The sequence below is a fragment of the Pelodiscus sinensis genome, unplaced genomic scaffold (genome assembly GCF_049634645.1).
Source record: "Pelodiscus sinensis isolate JC-2024 unplaced genomic scaffold, ASM4963464v1 ctg127, whole genome shotgun sequence".
Lineage (NCBI taxonomy): Eukaryota > Metazoa > Chordata > Testudines > Trionychidae > Pelodiscus > Pelodiscus sinensis.
Window position 1 is genome coordinate 69,281 of NW_027466027.1, and position 19,633 is coordinate 88,913.

The following is a 19,633-nucleotide window of genomic DNA, read 5'->3' on the forward strand; positions in this document are numbered from 1 at the left end:
TGTCCTGGCTGGTACCCGAGTGCCAAGGGCTCGTGCTGCCCAGCCTGGGCCTGCCCTGCTGCTGCGCCGAACCCCAGGCCACGAGAGGGGAGACCTAGTGGGGCTGCACCAGCTGGGGCACAGGGTGGACATTGGCCCTGCAGGGGCTGGAGTTCCCAGCTGGCGGTAAGGGGGCTGCTGGAGGTGGGAACGGCGGTTCTGGGCCCCCCAAGCCACGCACCACAGGACACCGTGCTGAGCTCTTGTTTATTGCCGTGGCCCTGGCTGGTCCAAGGGCAGTTACAGCCTTGTCTCCCCTCCCTCAGGCGCAGGCTTTAGGCACTGGTGCCCCAGCCCAGGCCTGTGCCCACCTGCAGGGCATCCCTGCTCAGCCCCTGGGGCCAGGACAGCAGCTCAGCCATGGCTGCTGTGCGCCAGGCCAGCACAGGAGGGACTCGGGCCATGCTGGTGGAGCCCACCGGCCCCGTCCTTGAGCCCTGCCCTGCAGCCCAAAGGGCCCAGGCTGGCCCTAGAGCAGAACCCTGAGCTCTGTGGGAGCAGGTAGAGATGGCCTGGGCCTGGGCCGTGCTCTGTCCTGCAGCTACCCTGCCAGGACAGAACCACCAGGGCCTGGCTCCTGCTGGGGGAGGCTGCAGGCTCAGAGCCCCTGCCCTGGGGGCTCTTAGGCCGCCCCTGTCTTCTCAAAGTCCAGGATGAGGCCCTTGATGTGGGACAGCTTTTGGTGAAGATACTCGCACCGGTCCTTCTCCTTCCTGTAGCTGGGGTAGGTCTGCAAGAGAGCCCAGGTCAGCGCCTGCCAGGGAACCCGGCCCCGTCCCCGTCCCCCCACGCGCCCAGCCTCACCTGCTTGAGCCGCTGGTATTCCTGCAAGATTCGCTCCTCCACCACCTGCAGAGCAAGACAGCAGACTCAGCACAGGCCCCAGGGCTGCAGCCCCTGCCCTGCCCAGCGCCGCCCCCTCACCTTGCGCTCTGGCGACCCAGGGGGCAGCCCTTTGATTTTGGCTCCCAGGTGGACGAAGGTCCTGCTGACGTGCCCGACCCGGGCGTGGAGGCGCCGGTACTCAGCGTAATCCGCACTGAAGGCCTCGGCGTAGGCCTGCTGCTGCTCCACGGAGCAGATGGCTCTGTACGTCCTACCCCATGGGAGAAGCCACTGAGCAGCAGGGCACATGCCAGAGGGCCCAGGCCAGCGCGGTCGCTGCCCCACACCCAAGCAGCGAGCTCAGGCCAGGCTGCTGCATCGCCACTGGTGGGACTCCAGTTCCACCCCCAGGTCGGAGTGGGGGTAGGGCTGTGCAGGAGTGGCAGCTCATGCTTACCGGCAGTAGTCAGGGAGCTCCGCCAGGGAGGCAGGGGGGCCTGGCAGGGGGCTGCTGTCTGGGGTGGAAGCATCATTAGGTACATGAAGGTAGAAACTCGCCAGTGAATTTCCCTTCTAGCTCCAGCCTCTGCCTGCGAAGCCACGTGCCCCACACGGGGCCTGGTGGGGCAGGGTACTGGGGCTGGCCATGACCCGCTCCCACCGCACACAGCCCAGGACAGGAGCTGTCCAGGCAGGGGCCAGTCACCCCTCTCCCCAGTGGGCAGGGGGCAGAGAACTAGAGCCCCTCCCCCTGCCAGGGCACCCCCTGCTGGCCATGGAGTGAGAGACTGCCCCTTGGCCTCTAGCTGCTGCTTTGGGGCCACAGCCTCTTCCCCCCCACCTCTGGCTGACATGAACCTCACTTGTCACCCCCCAACCCTGGGGGTGGGGGGCCGGGAGCAGCGCAGCCCCTCACCTGGCAGGGCAGAGAGGTGCTGCTCCAGGCGTAGAGCTGCCTCCTCCCACTCGTCACCCCCTTCCCCTTCACTCGGCTCCTCCTCGGAGCTCAGCAGCTCAGGCTCCTGCAGGGAGCCGGGCGGGGGCTCCAGGGGGCAGGGCTGCTTCAGCCCCCTTGCGTCCGCGGCACCCAGCACGGCCAGGCGCTGCTGAAAGACAAACCCAGCTGCAGGGCGTGCCCAGAGCCCCCCAACGCAGGCCCCAGCCCAGAACGGGGGCCCACCTCCCCCCCAGCGCTGGCCTGGGCGCTCACCCCTGCTCTAGGCCGGCCGGCCGGCCTTTCCTCCCACCCTGTTTCCAGGCAGGGTCAGTGGCTCTCAGCCCGAGCCTGGCCCCAGGGCAGGCAGGAGGGTGGCGGGGGTGTTGAGTTCTTGGGGACAGTGGCACCAACACCCCTTCCAATCCGGGCGCCTGCCGTTATGCAAATCTGCACCTGGGCTAATGAGTCTGCTCGCAGGGCCCATGCTCAGCCTTGGCAGGGTCAGGTGGGGGGTGGCCGTGGGCCCGGGCCCAGGCCCTGCTACTCACCACGCCCAGGGGCCGCCCGCCGGCTCTCTGGCACGAGGGGCACTCCAGAGGCGCCAGGAAGGGCCTGGCCTCGGCTCTGCGGGCCCGTCTCCTGCAGCAGGGGAGAGGAGAGGGGCTCGGTGGCGCCTCGGCCAAGGCTCTGGCCGGAGGGCAGCAGGGAGCAAGGGGAGAACCACCTGGCTGCATCCCCACGCCCTGCCCCCGGCCCCAGGCCTCACCTGCGCAGCAGCTGCCGCTCCTCGGGCGTGTAGCCCAGCCAGTCCTCCTGCACCTGCCCGAAGAGTTCCTCCTTCAGCCGGTAGCTGCCCCTCCGGGGCCCCAGCTGCCCCACCTGCAGGGACCAGCAGCCATCACGACCACGCGGAGCCCAGGGCCCGGAGACGCCCCCCCCCCCACTCACCTCCGACAGCAGAGGCAGCAGCTGCGCCCTGGCCAGCCGGCCGCCCTGCGCCCTGGCCAGCCGCTCCAGGAGCTGGTGTTTGCAGTGGGGCCGCAGGGCCAGGAGCTGCACCAGGCACGTGGCCAGAGCCCCGCGCTCGGGCCCCTGGGGACGGCGGCTGCTGCTCCCCGCCGAGCCCTTTCCGCCCGGCTCCGTGGGGCTGGCGACACGCTGACCTGCCAAGGGAGACGGGCGGCGCTAACGGCCCCGCCTGCCGGGGGGCTGGGCTGGATCCTGCCTCGCCTTCCCCACGGGGCACTGGAGAGGGGCCTCCCCGGCCCCGCCCCCGCCCGCCTGCCACCGTTCCCAGGGGTCCTGCCACCCCCGCGGCAGAGCCTGCACCCCAGACCCCTCTCGCCCCCACGTTCCCTCCTAGAGCCCTCCCCCCGTACCCGCCCTCCCTCCCCTCTCGCCCCCACGGTCCCTCCTAGAGCCCTCCCCCTCCCCCCGTACCCGCCTCCCTCCCCTCTCGCCCCCATGGTCCCTCCTAGAGCCCTCCCCCCGTACCCACCCTCCCTCCCCTCTCGCCCCCACGTTCCCTCCTAGAGCCCTCCCCCCGTACCCGCCCTCCCTCCCCTCTCGCCCCCACGGTCCCTCCTAGAGCCCTCCCCCTCCCCCCGTACCCGCCTCCCTCCCCTCTCGCCCCCACGGTCCCTCCTAGAGCCCTCCCCCCGTACCCACCCTCCCTCCCCTCTCGCCCCCACGTTCCCTCCTAGAGCCCTCCCCCCGTACCCACCCTCCCTCCCCTCTCGCCCCCACGTTCCCTCCTAGAGCCCTCCCCCCCGTACCCGCCCTCCCTCCCCTCTCGCCCCCACGTTCCCTCCTAGAGCCCTCCCCCCCGTACCCGCCTCCCTCCCCTCTCGCCCCCACGTTCCCTCCTAGAGCCCTCCCCCCCGTACCCGCCTCCCTCCCCTCTCGCCCCCACGGTCCCTCCTAGAGCCCTCCCCCCCGTACCCACCCTCCCTCCCCTCTCGCCCCCACGTTCCCTCCTAGAGCCCTCCCCCCCGTACCCGCCTCCCTCCCCTCTCGCCCCCACGGTCCCTCCTAGAGCCCTCCCCCCCGTACCCGCCTCCCTCCCCTCTCGCCCCCACGGTCCCTCCTAGAGCCCTCCCCCCCCCGTACCCACCCTCCCTCCCCTCTCGCCCCACGTTCCCTCCTAGAGCCCTCCCCCCCGTACCCGCCTCCCTCCCCTCTCGCCCCCACGGTCCCTCCTAGAGCCCTCCCCCCGTACCCGCCCTCCCTCCCCTCTTGCCCCCACGTTCCCTCCTAGAGCCCTCCCCCTCTCCCCCGTACCCGCCTCCCTCTCCTCTCACCCCCACGGTCCCTCCTAAAGCCCTCCCCCTCTCCCCCGTACCCGCCTCCCCTCCCAGAGCCCTCCCTCCCCTCTCGCCCCCACATTCCCTCCCCCTCCCCCCTCCCCTCTCACCCTCACATTCCCTCCTAGAGCCCTCCCCCCGTACCCGCCTCCCTCCCCTCTCACCCCCACGGTCCCTCCTAGAGCCCTCCCCCTCTCCCCCGTACCCGCCTCCCCTCCCAGAGCCCTCCCTCCCCTCTCACCCCCACGGTCCCTCCTAGAGCCCTCCCCCTCCCCCCCGTACCCGCCTCCCTCTCCTCTCACCCCCACGGTCCCTCCTAGAGCCCTCCCCCTCCCCCCCGTACCCGCCTCCCTCCCCCCTCACCCCCACGGTCCCTCCTAGAGCCCTCCCCCTCTCCCCCATACCCGCCTCCCCTCCCAGAGCCCTCCCTCCCCTCTTACCCCCACAGTCCCTCCTAGAGCCCTCCCCCAAGGCCTCCCCCCTCGTGCCCGCCTCCCCGGCCCCGCCCGCCTGCCGCCGTTCCCAGGGGTCCTGCCACCCCCGCGGCAGAGCCTGCACCCCAGACCCCTCTCACCCCCACGGTCCCTCCTAGAGCCCTCCCCCTCCCCCCCGTACCCGCCTCCCCTCCAGCACCCACCTCCCCCCCAGAGCCTGTCTCCATCCAAACTGTCTCCGAGCCCGCACCCCAGTTCCCCCCCCCCCAGCAGACCAGGGCAGAGCGCTGGGGGAGGTGGGCTCTGGGTGCCGCCCCGGGCCAGCTGCCAGCACTCAGGCCACCCACTGCCTTGGGGCCTTTGCAGAGAGGGAGGGGCTGCTCTGCTCTCTGGGTGCCCCCACTCCTCCAGGTCAGCACCCCTCATGAGCCGCACCCTGAATCTGCGGGATCCGGCCTCACCATGGCCCGGGGCTTCCGGCTTGATCTCGCTGGCAGCTCTGCTCCACGCCGCCTCCGCCTGGGACACGCGCTCCTGCGTCAGCTGGCACGAGCCGTCTGTGGCGCAGACCGTGATTTTCTCCTGGATGCTGCCCACACAGTCCAGCTGCTTCCGCCCCAGCCTGGGGCACGGAGCCTGTGTCACTGGCCAGGCCCCGAGCAGCCTGCTAGGGAGGGAGCCCCATACCACCCACGGGGCCCTGGCGCTCACCATCACCCAGCAGGGCAGCCAAGGGCTTTTGCCTTGTCTCACCCCCAGACCCTGCCCAACACAGCCGCTCCCCACAGCAACTCTGGGGCGGCGCTTGGTATGATGGGCCTGCGTGCCTCAGTTTCCCTTAGATGCTGTGTTGTTGACAAGGGGGTGGGAAAGGCTTTGGCATGGGTATGAAAGGTGCCCCCCTGTCAACAGGGAGTCCATGAAGACAACGGCAAATCCAGTCACCAGAACTAAGGGCCACAGATGGCCCCCTCGGCTGCAAGCCATGCCGGTTTGCCCAGCTGGGAAAGGCCTGCAGGGGCACGGCGGGCTGAGGGACAAACTAAGGCCAGGGCCGCGGGCTCCTGGTGGAGCAGGACAGACGGCGCTGGGCTACCCAAGGCCTGTGCTGTCTGCCAGCGGCCGTCGCCCCGGCTGCCCAGCACCACGCGAGGGGCCTCGCTGAGCCACTGGGCCGGAGCTGCAGCCTAAAGGAGCGGTGACACTGCACGGCTCCCCGGGAAGGCGAGACCCAGCGCTGGCTCCAAGGGGCTGGGAAGGAAGGGGAGTCGGGGGCGTGTGGGCCCTGCTGCCTCCCTCCCTGTCTCCGTGGCAGGATCTGGAGGGGAGGCTGGCAGTAGGCCCATAGGGCCCCGGGCTGGCTTGGGGCTCCCCGAGCGAGAGCCCCGGGCAGCACGGACACTGCCGCCTCCCACGCTGTCCAGAGGACAACATCCCGTCCCTGGCAGGGGCTGCAGCTCCACACACAACCGGCCCCAGACAGCACGGCCAGGCAGGTACATCATGAGACAGCCTGCCCCCTACCTGCCCCCTGGAGCTGCCTGGCCAGGGCAGGTCCCCACAAGCCCTCAGCCCCGCCCCAGGGCCTCGCTCACCTGGAGACGTACTGCCGCACACAGTCGAAGCTGGCCTGGGGCTTGTCCTTGCTGTAGCGGGACAGGTAGAAGGTGAAGAGGCGAGCGCCCGTCCCAGGGCTGCCGGGGATCTTGATGTACTGTGGAGAGAGCCAGGGCTTGGGCGCCGCCCTGCCGCACACACGCCGGGCTCCCCAGGCAGGGAGACTGGGGGCTCCCCAGACCCCATGTTTACACACAAAGGGTCCCAGCAGTGCCCCATCTAATTGGCACAGCACTTCCCAGGGGCTGCAGGCTGCTTTTAGCAGCAGCTCTCCGGGGCAGCTCACGGGCAGAGCGTTAACCCCTGCGGCGCTGGGACAGATCCAGCCGGGGGGTGGGGGGCTGAGCGGAGGCATAGCAAGGGGAGGATCAGAAGAGGTGGGTCTGGTGTCCCGGGCAGGAGATACTGGCCAAGCAGGGGCTCTGTGCCCCAGCTCAGGTGGGGAGTTACGAGGCAGGCGTGCCCCCAGCCCCCACCTTTGGGGGGTACATGGGCAGGCATCCCAGCCTGGTGGGGCCAGCTCTCCTTGTGCTCATCCCAGCTGGCCAGGCAGAGCTGGCAGCCCCACCCTGCCCGCCCGGCCACACCGGGGGCTGTTACTGTGTTTGCTCAGCGAGGCCGGAGGGACCCTCCTGTGAGCTGCGGTAGCAGCTTCCCCAGGAATCCCCTGCAGAGCTAGTTAGCAAGGACACAGCTGAGGTGCTGCGCCCTGGAGCCAGAGGGAAGGAAGCAAATCCCCGACCCCAGAGCCCCCAGAAAACAGCAGGGGAGAGACTCGGCCAGGCCAGAGCCTGCAGCGCCCCAAGCTGCGGCACCCCCCGACCTCTAGGGCTGCACCCTGACCCAACCCTGCAGTGCCCGGATCTGCCAAGCCCCCCCCACCTCCAGGGCTGCACCCTGACACCCCCCCACAGTGCCCGGATCTGCCAAGCCCCCCCCCACCTCCAGGGCTGCACCCTGACCCAACCCCGCAGTGCCCGGATCTGCCAAGCCCCCCCCACCTCCAGGGCTGCACCCTGACCCAACCCCGCAGTGCCCGGATCTGCCAAGCCCCCCCCGACCTCCAGGGCTGCACCCTGACACCCCCCCCCACAGTGCCCGGATCTGCCAAGCCCCCCCCCCCCGACCTCCAGGGCTGCACCCTGACACCCCCCCCCCGCAGTGCCCGGATCTGCCAAGCCCCCCCCCGACCTCCAGGGCTGCACCCTGACACCCCCCCCCCGCAGTGCCCGGATCTGCCAAGCCCCCCCCCCCCGACCTCCAGGGCTGCACCCTGACACCCCCCCCCGCAGTGCCCGGATCTGCCAAGCCCCCCCCCCCCCCGACCTCCAGGGCTGCACCCTGACCCAACCCCGCAGTGCGCAGATCTGCCAAGCCCCCCCCCGACCTCCAGGGCTGCACCCTGACACCCCCCCCCCCCCGCAGTGCCCGGATCTGCCAAGCCCCCCCCCGACCTCCAGGGCTGCACCCTGACCCAACCCCGCAGTGCGCAGATCTGCCAAGCCCCTCCGCCCCCTATAGCTGCAGCCTGACTCCCACCCTCCCAGTGCCCTCATCTGCCCACCCTCCCTCCCACCCCCCTGGCAGAGCCCTGGGCCCTGCAAGCTCCAGCTCGGAGGGGCTGGGGAGGCCTGTGGTGCACCCCTCTCCAGCACAACTGCGCCCAGACCCTTGCAGGCCCCCGGCCTGTGGTCCTGCAGGGGCAGCCCGAGGCTCCACGGCAGGGGCCAGGGACCAGCCTGGCCTGCCAAGGCCGGGGCCCATGGAGCGCGCGCCCACCTGCCCAGCAGCGTCCACCAGCAAGGCCCTGGCGCCCAGCTGCCCTGGCTCACGCCCAGCCCAAGGGGCCGGAGCGGGACCGAGCCAGGCTGCAGAAGGGGCAGTGGAAAGCCACAGGGGCTGGCACCGGGCCCCATCCTCACCCCCAAGGGCCCCCCACTTACCCCCTGGCTCCCCTGGAAGGCAACGACAGGCTGGGCTGAGCCCTGCAAACAGACAGAGGTGCAGTGAGAAGCTGCCCCCCCCCCCGCCGGGTCCAGACCGGCTCTGTCCCAGCAAACTCCCATAGCCCGGCTGGGGGCCGGGGGCTGCCCGGGGAGACCAGGCTGAGGGGCAGCACCTGAGAGCGGCTGTGGCGGACTCCCGTAGCCGGGACGGCGGCGCCTGGTCCCGTCCAGTTCTAGTGCCCCTCCGGCAAAACCCCCCCGGCTGCGGCCAGTGCTATGGGGGGGGAGCGCTGACCCGGTCCCGGCCCGGGGGGGGGGGAGAGTGCTGACCCGGTCCCGGCCCGGGGGGGGGGGGGAGAGCGCTGACCCGGTCCCGGCCCGGGGGGGGGGGGAGAGCGCTGACCCGGTCCCGGCCCGGGGGGGGGAGGGAGGAGAGCGCTGACCCGGCCCGGGGGGGGGGAGGGAGGAGAGCGCTGACCCGGTCCCGGCCCGGGGGGGGGGAGAGCGCTGACCCGGTCCCGGCCCGGGGGGGGGGGGGGGAGAGCGCTGACCCGGTCCCGGCCCGGGGGGGGGAGGGAGGAGAGCGCTGACCCGGCCCGGGGGGGGGAGGGAGGAGAGCGCTGACCCGGTCCCGGCCCGGGGGGGGGAGGGAGGAGAGCGCTGACCCGGTCCCGGCCCGGGGGGGGGGAGAGTGCTGACCCGGTCCCGGCCCGGGGGGGGGGGAGAGCGCTGACCCGGTCCCGGCCCGGGGGGGGGGGGGGAGAGCGCTGACCCGGTCCCGGCCCGGGGGGGGGGGGGGGGAGAGCGCTGACCCGGTCCCGGCCCGGGGGGGGGGGGGGGGAGAGCGCTGACCCGGTCCCGGCCCGGGGGGGGGAGGGAGGAGAGCGCTGACCCGGTCCCGGCCCGGGGGGGGGGAGAGCGCTGACCCGGTCCCGGCCCGGGGGGGGGAGGGAGGAGAGCGCTGACCCGGCCCGGGGGGGGGAGGGAGGAGAGCGCTGACCCGGTCCCGGCCCCACCTGCAGCCGCTGACAGGTCCGCAGCGCCCGCAGCGCCGGGTCGGTGAGTTTCAGGTGCAGGAGACTGAGGCGGGGCCCGCGGGAGCCGCCCCGGTACCGGAGCCGCCCGCACAGCTGCGGCCGCGGCATGGCTCGGAGTGCGGGCGGGGCCGGGCCGGCAGGTGAAGGGGGCAGCGGAGAGCTGGGGGCGGGGCCAGGAGCAGGGGGCGGGGCGAGAGCCGGCGGGCGGGGCCGGGCCGGCAGGTGAAGGGGGCAGCGGGGAGCTGGGGGCGGGGCCAGGAGCAGGGGGCGGGGCGACAGCCGGCGGGCGGGGCCGGGCCGGCAGGTGAAGGGGGCAGCGGAGAGCTGGGGGCGGGGCCAGGAGCAGGGGGCGGGGCGAGAGCCGGCGGGCGGGGCCGGGCCGGCAGGTGAAGGGGGCAGCGGGGAGCTGGGGGCGGGGCCAGGAGCAGGGGGCGGGGCGAGAGCCGGCGGGCGGGGCCGGGCCGGCAGGTGAAGGGGGCAGCGGGGAGCTGGGGGCGGGGCCAGGAGCAGGGGGCGGGGCGAGAGCCGGCGGGCGGGGCCGGGCCGGCAGGTGAAGGGAGCAGCGGAGAGCTGGGGGCGGGGCCAGGAGCAGGGGGCGGGGCGACAGCCGGCGGGCGGGGCCGGGCCGGCAGGTGAAGGGGGCAGCGGAGAGCTGGGGGCGGGGCCAGGAGCAGGGGGCGGGGCGAGAGCCGGCGGGCGGGGCCGGGCCGGCAGGTGAAGGGGGCAGCGGGGAGCTGGGGGCGGGGCCAGGAGCAGGGGGCGGGGCGAGAGCCGGCGGGCGGGGCCGGGCCGGCAGGTGAAGGGGGCAGCGGAGAGCTGGGGGCGGGGCCAGGAGCAGGGGGCGGGGCGAGAGCCGGCGGGCGGGGCCGGGCCGGCAGGTGAAGGGGGCAGCGGGGAGCTGGGGGCGGGGCCAGGAGCAGGGGGCGGGGCGAGAGCCGGCGGGCGGGGCCGGGCCGGGCCGGCAGGTGAAGGGGGCAGCGGGGAGCTGGGGGCGGGGCCAGGAGCAGGGGGCGGGGCGAGAGCCGGCGGGCGGGGCCGGGCCGGCAGGTGAAGGGGGCAGCGGGGAGCTGGGGGCGGGGCCAGGAGCAGGGGGCGGGGCGAGAGCCGGCGGGCGGGGCCGGGCCGGCAGGTGAAGGGGGCAGCGGGGAGCTGGGGGCGGGGCCAGGAGCAGGGGGCGGGGCGAGAGCCGGCGGGCGGGGCCGGGCCGGCAGGTGAAGGGGGCAGCGGGGAGCTGGGGGCGGGGCCAGGAGCAGGGGGCGGGGCGAGAGCCGGCGGGCGGGGCCGGGCCGGGCCGGCAGGTGAAGGGGGCAGCGGGGAGCTGGGGGCGGGGCCAGGAGCAGGGGGCGGGGCGAGAGCCGGCGGGCGGGGCCGGGCCGGCAGGTGAAGGGGGCAGCGGGGAGCTGGGGGCGGGGCCAGGAGCAGGGGGCGGGGCGAGAGCCGGCGGGCGGGGCCGGGCCGGCAGGTGAAGGGAGCAGCGGAGAGCTGGGGGCGGGGCCAGGAGCAGGGGGCGGGGCGACAGCCGGCGGGCGGGGCCGGGCCGGCAGGTGAAGGGGGCAGCGGAGAGCTGGGGGCGGGGCCAGGAGCAGGGGGCGGGGCGAGAGCCGGCGGGCGGGGCCGGGCCGGCAGGTGAAGGGGGCAGCGGGGAGCTGGGGGCGGGGCCAGGAGCAGGGGGCGGGGCGAGAGCCGGCGGGCGGGGCCGGGCCGGCAGGTGAAGGGGGCAGCGGAGAGCTGGGGGCGGGGCCAGGAGCAGGGGGCGGGGCGAGAGCCGGCGGGCGGGGCCGGGCCGGCAGGTGAAGGGGGCAGCGGGGAGCTGGGGGCGGGGCCAGGAGCAGGGGGCGGGGCGAGAGCCGGCGGGCGGGGCCGGGCCGGGCCGGCAGGTGAAGGGGGCAGCGGGGAGCTGGGGGCGGGGCCAGGAGCAGGGGGCGGGGCGAGAGCCGGCGGGCGGGGCCGGGCCGGCAGGTGAAGGGGGCAGCGGGGAGCTGGGGGCGGGGCCAGGAGCAGGGGGCGGGGCGAGAGCCGGCGGGCGGGGCCGGGCCGGCAGGTGAAGGGGGCAGCGGGGAGCTGGGGGCGGGGCCAGGAGCAGGGGGCGGGGCGAGAGCCGGCGGGCGGGGCCGGGCCGTCAGGTGAAGGGGGCAGCGGGGAGCTGGGGGCGGGGCCAGGAGCAGGGGGCGGGGCGAGAGCCGGCGGGCGGGGCCGGGCCGGCAGGTGAAGGGGGCAGCGGGGAGCTGGGGGCGGGGCCAGGAGCAGGGGGCGGGGCGAGAGCCGGCGGGTGGGGCCGGGCCGGCAGGTGAAGGGGGCAGCGGGGAGCTGGGGGCGGGGCCAGGAGCAGGGGGCGGGGCGAGAGCCGGCGGGCGGGGCCGGGCCGGCAGGTGAAGGGGTCAGCGGGGAGCTGGGGGCGGGGCATCTGGCTATTCCTGGCCAAATCCCCTAATCGCCTTACTGCAGCCGGCTGGGACCCGGGGGGGGGGCCTGATCCGGCTGCCCCAGCGCAGGGTCCCAGCACCGGGCCGGGCTGGCCGGCGGAGGCGGAGGCAGAGCTGAGGCTTAGCCCGGCCTAGGTGCCGGGAGCTTATGCTAATAGCCTGGCCGGGGCATCGTGGAATTACTGGCAGGCTGGGCAGCCGCCTGCTCGCTCCCCCCAGAGCCCTGAGCCCGGGTGGGGCTGGCCTCCGCACAGGGATGGTGGGAGCAGGGCAGAGCCCTCAGCCTCAGGGCCCTCGGGAGGTGTCCCCGGGTGCGCAGGGGGAAGCGGAGACACCCCGCGAGGGCCGGGAGCTGGAGGGGAGCCCTGGGCTGCGGAGGGCGGTCAGGTTCCTCCTGCCTCCCACTACGATTGAGGCCCCCCTGGCCCAGGAGGAGGAGCGGCAGTTCTACCAGGGGCTGGCGCAGGTGCTGGGGCCGAAGCAGGGCGGCTTTCAGGAGCTGTTCACGGCTGCGGGCTGGGCAGATGTCACAGGTGAGTCACCAGGACAAGGGGGCAGGAAAGGGTGGCTGGGAAACGAGAGCCCAGAGCCGTTGCTGGGGCAGCCCCACCTGCTGCCCCCCAGAGCAAGGCAGAGCGCGGGGGAGCCCCTGCCACGGTTCCTGCTGGAGCTGGATTGTAGAGCAGGCGGGGTCCTGGGCCTGGCGGTGCCGCGTGGCTGAGCAGACTGGGGCCGGGGCACACGAGCTTTGCGCTGGGCGTTTTCGTCCCTTCGGAGCCACCGAGCAGGTGCTGGGCAGAGGGGCTGAGGCTGGAATTCCAGCAGCTGACATGTGCGTGTAGAGCAGTATGGGGCAGTGGGCAGGGCACGGGGCTGGCAGGGACTCAGGGCCGCTGGGCTCCAGGAGCCGCTAGATGGCCTGAGGCAAGGCACTTCCCCTCTCCCTGCCTGGTGTCAGCAGACTGGGCAGGGGCCCTTGCTCCTGATCTCAGTGCTACTGCCACAGCTACCGTGTGTCTGTCCGTCCAGCTGTGAGTCTGTCCGAGAATCCCTCCTAAGCCGTAGGCTCTAGGGCCACCAAACGTGGCAAATTCCCCTTCTCCCCACGTACCAGCAGGACGAGGGGCTTGCTTCTCATCGGGGAATGGGAGGGCTGTGGCAGCAGGGACGGTAATGCTCCAGAGTGACCACAGGGGGCAGCGAGCGAGCCAGCAGCCTCAGAGCCACACAGCAGCCCCAGGGAGGGGTCCCCGAAAGCCTTAGACAGCTGCACAGTGCAGCCCCCACCACCCTGGACTGACCCCACCCTCCTGCCCTGACTCAGCCACCTCCCACTCCTTGCCCTGAGTCCCTCCTCACCCCCCAACCCTGACTCCTGCACCCCTGCCCTGAGCCCCCCAAGTCCCTGCCCTGACTCCTGCACCCCCCATGTCCCCAGTCCCGAAGGACCTGAGCAATGCCGCTCCCTTAGGGAAATGCAGCCACCTCCATGAGATCGCCCCTTGCTGGCCAGCGCTGGCAATACAGCGGGCCCAGGGAGGGGGAGGCGTGCACCTGGCTGGAGAGGGGAGAACAGGGCCCAGTGAGTCCCACACCCGCTGCAGCCAACGCCAGCTGGTCCCGGGGCTGACCCCGTGCTCCCCGTGCTCCCCAGAGGACAGGCTCCTGAGGAAGTGGCAGGTGAGAGAAGGCCGAGGAGAGGCCAGCAGGCCCCAGCTGGGCCAGGAGGTGACGGTGAAGCTGCTGGGGGTCCTGGAGGACAGCAGCCTGGTGGAGAAGGACCCGAAGCTGACTTTCCACCTGGGGCAGGGCGACGTCATCCAGGTCTGGTCTCCCGGGCCCCGTGGCCAGAGCCACCTAAGGCCGGGGGTTGGCATTCGACCAAGTTCTCCTGAGCCCACCCCCCAGAGCTCTGCCAGGCCGCACCGGCCCCTCACCCAGCCGGGCAAAGAACCCAGCTCCTGGGCTCAGCCCTCGGCCAGGGCCCAGCACCAGCCTGCCAACGGGAGCCATGAGGGACCGGAGGGTTGGAGTCTCAGCTCCGACTGGCCATTCCCTGAGGAGTGCAGGGCCCGGGGGTGCGGGGCGGGCTGGCTCCAGAGCCCTGGTAAACCTCCAAAGGGTCACTCCGCCAGGCCGGGGGGAGCGAGTCAGCTGGGGGCTTGCACAGGAGCCAGCCTCACCCAGTGGCTTGCAGGCCCACCAAGGCCCTGTCCTTGCAAAGCTGGCTGAGCAGGGACCCAAGCAGAGCCGCCCCACCCCCACAGAGCGGCATGCCGCCCCCCCCCACGGAGCGGCGCCCCCCCCCCCACAGAGCAGCACGCCGCCCCCCCCCACGGAGCGGCGCGCCACCCCCCCCACGGAGCGGCGCGCCACCCCCCCCACGGAGCGGCGCGCCGGCCCCCCACAGAGCAGCACGCCGCCCCCCCCCCACAGAGCGGCATGCCGCCCCCCCCCACGGAGCGGCGCCCCCCCCCACGGAGCGGCGCGCCGGCCCCCCACAGAGCGGCACGCCACCCCCCCACAGAGCAGCACGCCGCCCCCCGCACGGAGTGGCGCCCCCCCCCACGGAGCGATGCGCTGTTCTGGGATTCCCAGAGGGGACGTGCGCGTTGGGTTGCCTCTCACTTCCTACCGCCAGCCCCGGGGCAGGTGTGCGAAGGGTCTGTCGTCTGTGGAGCCATGCATGTGATCCCTGCCAGAGCAATGGGAGGGCCGGCCCATCTGCCCCCAGGCCTGGTAACGCCCTGGGCCCCTGCCACCGTTTGGGTCTGTCCAGGGCTGTGGGCCAGGCTGGTGTGTGTAGGGATGGAGGGGTCGCTCCATGGTTCCCTGCTCTGCTGCCTCCCTCTGGGGCCTGGCGCTGGCCGCTGTGGGCAGCCAGGACGCGGGGCTGGCGGGCTGGCCGCTCTTACCGCTGCTCTAGGCCCAGGTTGTCTCCCCACTTGTCCTGTAAGCGCTGAGGGCCGGCTGCCGCTGCTCCCTCTCCCCTCCGGCCTGTCCCCAGCCTCGGGGACCCGCCCCGTGCCAGGCCCCAGTCTCCCCAAGCCCTGCCCTGAGTGCCTCGAGGCGCCGTAGGGCGGGCCGGCTGGGAGAGACGGCGCTGCCCCCATCCTCCCCTCCAGCCCAGCCCGGGCCGGGTCGGGTCAGTGCAGGGCCAGCAGCGCGGCTGCAGTTGGCTGGATAATTGGCTGGATAACCGTAGTCAGAGAGTTGTTGTTAACGGTGCTAAATCCTGCTGGAAAGGGATAACAAGTGGAGTTCCTCAAGGGTCTGTTTTGGGACCCGTACTGTTCAATATCTTCATCAATGATGTAGATATTGGGATAGAGAGTACGCTTATTAAGTTTGCAGATGATACCAAACTGGGTGGGGTTGCGACTTCTTTGGAGGATAGGGACATAATTCAAAATGACCTTAGCAAGTTAGAGAAATGGTCAGAGGTAAACAGGATGAGGTTTAATAGAGAGAAATGCAAAGTGCTCCACTTAGGAAGGAACAATCAGTTCCATACATACAAGATGGGAAGCGACTGTCTAGGAAGGAGCATGGCGGAAAGGGATCTAGGGGTCATAGTGGACCACAAGTTGAATATGAGTCAACAGTGTGATGCTGTTGCAAAAAAAGCAAATATGATTCTAGGTTGTATCAACAGGTGTGTTGTAAGCAAAACTCGTGAAGTCATTCTGCCGCTCTACTCTGCACTAATTAGGACTCAGCTGGAGTACTGTGTCCAGTTCTGGGCGCCACATTTCAAGAAAGATGTGGAGAAATTGGAAAGGGTACAGAGAAGAGCGACAAGAATGATTAAAGGTCTAGAGAACATGACCTATGAAGCCAGGCTTCATGAACTGGGCTTGTTTAGTTTGGAAAAAAGAAGATTAAGGGGGGACATGATAGCGGTTTTCAAATATCTAAAAGGGTGTCACAAGGAGGAAGGAGAAAATTTGTTCCTCTTGGTTTCTGAGGACAGGACAAGGAGTAATGGGCTTAAAGTGCAGCAGGGGAGGTTTAGATTGGACATTAGGAAAAAATTCCTAACTGTCAGGGTGGTCAAATATTGGAATAAATTGCCAAGGGAGGTGGTGGAATCTCCCTCTCTGGAGATATTTAAGAACAGGTTAGATAGACATCTGTCAGGGATGGTGTAGACGGAGCTTGGTCCTGCCTTGAGGGCAGGGGGCTGGACTCGATGACCTCTCGAGGGCCCTTCCAGTCCTATGATTCTATGACCCTTTGCTACCCCTCACACGTGGCCCCAAGCATGGGGCAGATTCCTCCCCCCACTTGGGGGGAGCAGCCCCAGGGAGAGCAGGCCCGGGGCCCTCCCTAGCGCACACCGGCCGGCCAGTGGTGGCACTCGGAGGCCTGTACGTGGCTTTCCCTGCAGAGCTTTCTCGTCTCTGCAGCTGCCCCGGCTCACAGCCTCTGGGCCAGGGAGGTCTCCGGGCAGGACTAAACCCCTGCTCTGTCCCTCTCGACAGGCCCTGGAGCTCGGGGTCCAGGCCATGCAGCTGGGAGAGGTGTCCTTCCTGCTCAGCAGCTTCCTGTACGCCTACGGGCACCTGGGCAGGTAGGCTGGGCTGCTCGCTGGTCCTGGGGCTGGCTGCCTGGAGGGGCCTGACCCCCAGGCCCAGCCACCCCAGCTATCTGCCCCACTCTGTGTCTGGGCTTCCAGAAGCCCCGGAGCCCGGGAAAGGCAAAAATCTCAGTTCCTCTTCCAGGGACCCCGATATCCCCTCGGGTGCCTCATTACTCTACGAGGTGACCCTGCTGCAGATCCGGGACGGCCCCTGCCTGGGGCTCCTGCCGGCCCCCGTGCGCATCAGCCTCAGCAATCAGAAGAGGGAGCGGGGGAACTTCCACTTTGAGCGGGAGGAGTACCAGCGCGCCCTGGGGTCCTACCGGCTGGCCCTGGGCCTCCTGGACCCCCCTGGGGCAGGTAAGGCAAGAGGCGGACGCAGGCCGGCCGGGCTGCCTTTCCCTGACAGCGCCTGCGCTCCCCAGCGGCCCTGACCCCCTGCTCCCGGGCTCCTTTCAGCCCCCCGCGGCCGGAGGAGGAAGAGGAGCTGCGAGAGCAGCAGGTGAAGTGTCTCAACAACTGTGCGGCGGCCCAGCTGAAGCTGCAGCTCTTTGAGGAGGCTCTGGCGTCCTGCGAGGCAGCGCTGCACAGGGACCCTGACAGCGTGAAGGCTCTGTACAGGAAGGGCAAGGTACCGCCAGTGCCGCCCGGCCTGGCCCAGCCAGGAACACGGGACCTCCCCGCCACCGAACGCAGGCACCTCCTCCCCGTGCACAGCCAGGCAGGCTCGTGGGGGGGCTGGCAGCTCCCCAGGGCTCACAACCCCTCACAGCAAGGGGCCGGCAGGCGGAAGCCAGGCCAGGCGGGGAGACACATGCAGGGGTGGGAGGACGTGCTAGGAGCTAGCAGCCAAGCGGCTCTGCCTCGGTGGGTCCTGTCCCCTTTCACTGCGTCCTGTGCCCACTGCCCACCCCGCCTGACGAGCCTCTCCCCGCCCAGCTGCTGTCCGAGCGAGGGGAGGACCAGGAGGCCATGAGCACCCTGAAGAGAGCCCTCCAGCTAGAGCCGAGCGCTAAGGTAAGCGCAGAGCCGGGCCCAGGGGCTGGCTCCCGACTGACCCACTCTCACAGGCCAGGTGGGCAGCGAGGAGCCCCGGCTCCTGGGGGAGATCTCAGCCCTGCACTGGGGCAGCCAATGTCCCGCTCATCCCAAAGGCCCCCAGCCTTGGCCCCCAGGGGTCAGTGCAGAATGGGAGCGAAGGCCCCGCAGACGCCCTGCTCTGCTGCTGCCATGTAACCGGGAGAGGCCCTGTCCCTGCTCTGGGGCCCTGCTGGGGGGGAAGGGCTGCTCTCCCCCCTCCCCCCCATAAGGGCTGCTCTCCCCCCTCCCCCCCATAAGGGCTGCTCTCCCGCCTCCCCCCCATAAGGGCTGCTCTCCCCCCTCCCCCCATAAGGGCTGCTCTCCCGCCTCCCCCCATAAGGGCTGCTCTCCCGCCTCCCCCCATAAGGGCTGCTCTCCCGCCTCCCCCCATAAGGGCTGCTCTCCTCTCTTGCAGGCGATTCACGCCGAGCTCTCCAAGCTAGCGAAGCGCCAGAAAGGGCAGCTGGAGCGCCCTGCCCCCACAGCCGCAGCCAAGCTCCAGGGCCCCCTGGGGCAGCCAGCAGCGGGCCAGAGCACATGGGTACATCGGTTTGGCCCACCAGGCCACTGGGGCTGCCTCCCCGTGACTGCCCAGGGCCCTGCCCTGCCCTGCCTGCCACCCGGGGCCCTGCCCTGCCCTGCCCGCGCCTGCCGCCCGGGGCCCTGCCCTGCCCGCGCCCTGCCCTGCCCTGCCCGCGCCCGCGGCCCGGGGCCCTGCCCGCGCCCGCGGCCCTGCCCGCGCCCGCCGCCCGGGGCCCTGCCCGCGCCCGCCGCCCGGGGCCCTGCCCGCGCCCGCCGCCCGGGGCCCTGCCCGCGCCCGCCGCCCGGGGCCCTGCCCGCGCCCGCCGCCCGGGGCCCTGCCCGCGCCCGCCGCCCGGGGCCCTGCCCGCGCCCGCCGCCCGGGGCCCTGCCCGCGCCCGCCGCCCGGGGCCCGGCCCGCGCCCGCCGCCCGGGGCCCTGCCCTGCCCGCGCCCGCGGCCCTGCCCGCGCCTGCCGCCCGGGGCCCTGCCCTGCCCGCGCCCGCCGCCCGGGGCCCTGCCCTGCCCGCGGCTGGCATTCCCAGGAGCGAGGAGCAGGCACGCCCCAGCCGCCTGCTGGCTCCAAGCGAGGGGGTGGACACCAGGAGCCACTGGGCCTCAGCGCATTCCCCAGGCACTGGCAGTGCAGAGCCCAGCCCCCACTGGCGGGGGGGGGAGGGAGCCTTTGTCAGAGGCAGGGGCCCAGGGCCTCCTTGCTCCACCAGCTTCAGCCCAGGCCCGGCCCGGTACCAGCTACAGGCCTGCTCCAGCTTCGGCCCCCTGCCTGCGCCACTGGGGCTCTCCTGCCCTCTCGGGTCCTCTCTGCAGGCTCCTCCTGTCCCACCCTGCCTCTGCCGCAGGGCCTGGCCCCGGCCACCCAACTGCTCTGATGCCCCCCAGCTGAGCTGAGCTGCCCCTTGAGCTCAGCTGGGCTCAGGGCTGCTCTGGAGCCTTCCCTGACCAGCGTGGGGCTGGCACCCTCACAAGGGCCCTGCCTGGCAGACACTCCCAGCCCCATCTGGCATTGCGCAGGCAGGCTGCAGAAGCTCCGTGTGGCCATGAGAACTGCTCGCAGCCCAGATCCTCCGGCATGAGCAGCCCGGCAGGCAGTCGGGTTGTGGGGCAGAGGAATCCGAAATTCATTGGCCTGCCCTGCTGCCTTCCTGAGGAGAGCAAAGCCCTGGGACCCTCGTGACCTGAGCTACACCCCTCTGTTCCTGCCCCCGAGTCACAGGCCTGGAGCCAGTCAGCATTGGAAACCGCCTCCATCCCTCAGAGTGACCCCTCTGACCTGGTTCCTTGGCACAGCCCCTACCCACAGCAAGCCCGGGCATGGCGCGGTGCTGGGCTGCCTGTGGCAATGGGGGTGTAGGCCGCGGCCAAGCTCATTCGGTGTCTCTCTCCTCCTCTTGCAGACGGACCCCAGCGGCCCACCGCCGCCTAACGCCCGGAGCTGAGTCACCCCCTGGAAGCTGCTCGTGGCTGCTGTGGCAGTGGCTGTGGGCAGCGCGGTGGACCTCCCTCCTCCTGGCAGCACTGAACTGAGGCGAGCCACGGCCACCCGGATCTTACAGCCACTCCCACAGCAATAGGTCCCCCCACTGGCTACTCCTGGGGGAGCTCTGGGTTGTGCAGCACAGGACGCGGCTGCGGCCGGTCCAGCTGACACGACTGAGCACTGGGCTCTGTATGGCAGGAAATAAAGGAGGCTGCGCCCAGCCTGAGTGAGCGCGGGGGGCTGGGCCTGGGTGGACCGTGCGCTGGCGCCCGGAGAGCTCCTGGGACCCTGCTCTCTGCTGCTGCCTCGCGGGCAGGCCCTAGACACGGAGCAGCACCGGGCTGGCGGGAACCTGCCCCTGCAGCTGTGCGGGGGATACTGTCCCCGGGGCCTC

General features: G+C 71.8%; 2 protein-coding genes across 4 annotated transcripts; one reads left to right on the plus strand and one right to left on the minus strand.

Moving 5' to 3' along the window:
* Positions 1 to 229: 229 nt before the first annotated feature.
* Positions 230 to 9,308, minus strand: ELL3 (elongation factor for RNA polymerase II 3). Of its 3 annotated transcripts, none has more exons than XM_075918383.1 (12): positions 9,118 to 9,304; positions 8,099 to 8,140; positions 6,134 to 6,252; positions 5,000 to 5,160; positions 2,750 to 2,964; positions 2,568 to 2,680; positions 2,350 to 2,440; positions 1,781 to 1,967; positions 1,322 to 1,379; positions 964 to 1,135; positions 844 to 888; positions 517 to 769 (listed from the first exon to the last, which is right to left on the minus strand). In XM_075918383.1, the coding sequence occupies exons 1-12, from the start codon at positions 9,244 to 9,246 to the stop codon at positions 662 to 664; spliced, it is 1,440 nt and encodes a 479-aa protein (XP_075774498.1). In that variant the 5' UTR covers positions 9,247 to 9,304; the 3' UTR covers positions 517 to 661. The 3 variants fall into 3 exon arrangements, with proteins under 3 accessions (XP_075774495.1, XP_075774498.1, XP_075774497.1); XM_075918382.1 differs by having other exon boundaries at positions 1,781 to 1,970; positions 9,118 to 9,303; XM_075918380.1 differs by lacking the exon at positions 1,781 to 1,967 and having other exon boundaries at positions 230 to 769; positions 9,118 to 9,308.
* Positions 9,309 to 11,447: 2,139 nt separating this feature from the next.
* LOC112543646 (peptidyl-prolyl cis-trans isomerase FKBP8-like) lies at positions 11,448 to 19,185 on the plus strand. The gene is made up of 8 exons (XM_075918395.1): positions 11,448 to 12,094; positions 13,216 to 13,385; positions 16,046 to 16,134; positions 16,286 to 16,503; positions 16,569 to 16,774; positions 17,083 to 17,160; positions 17,639 to 17,957; positions 19,157 to 19,185. The coding sequence occupies exons 1-8, from the start codon at positions 11,710 to 11,712 to the stop codon at positions 19,183 to 19,185; spliced, it is 1,494 nt and encodes a 497-aa protein (XP_075774510.1). The 5' UTR covers positions 11,448 to 11,709.
* The last annotated feature ends 448 nt before the right edge of the window (positions 19,186 to 19,633 follow it).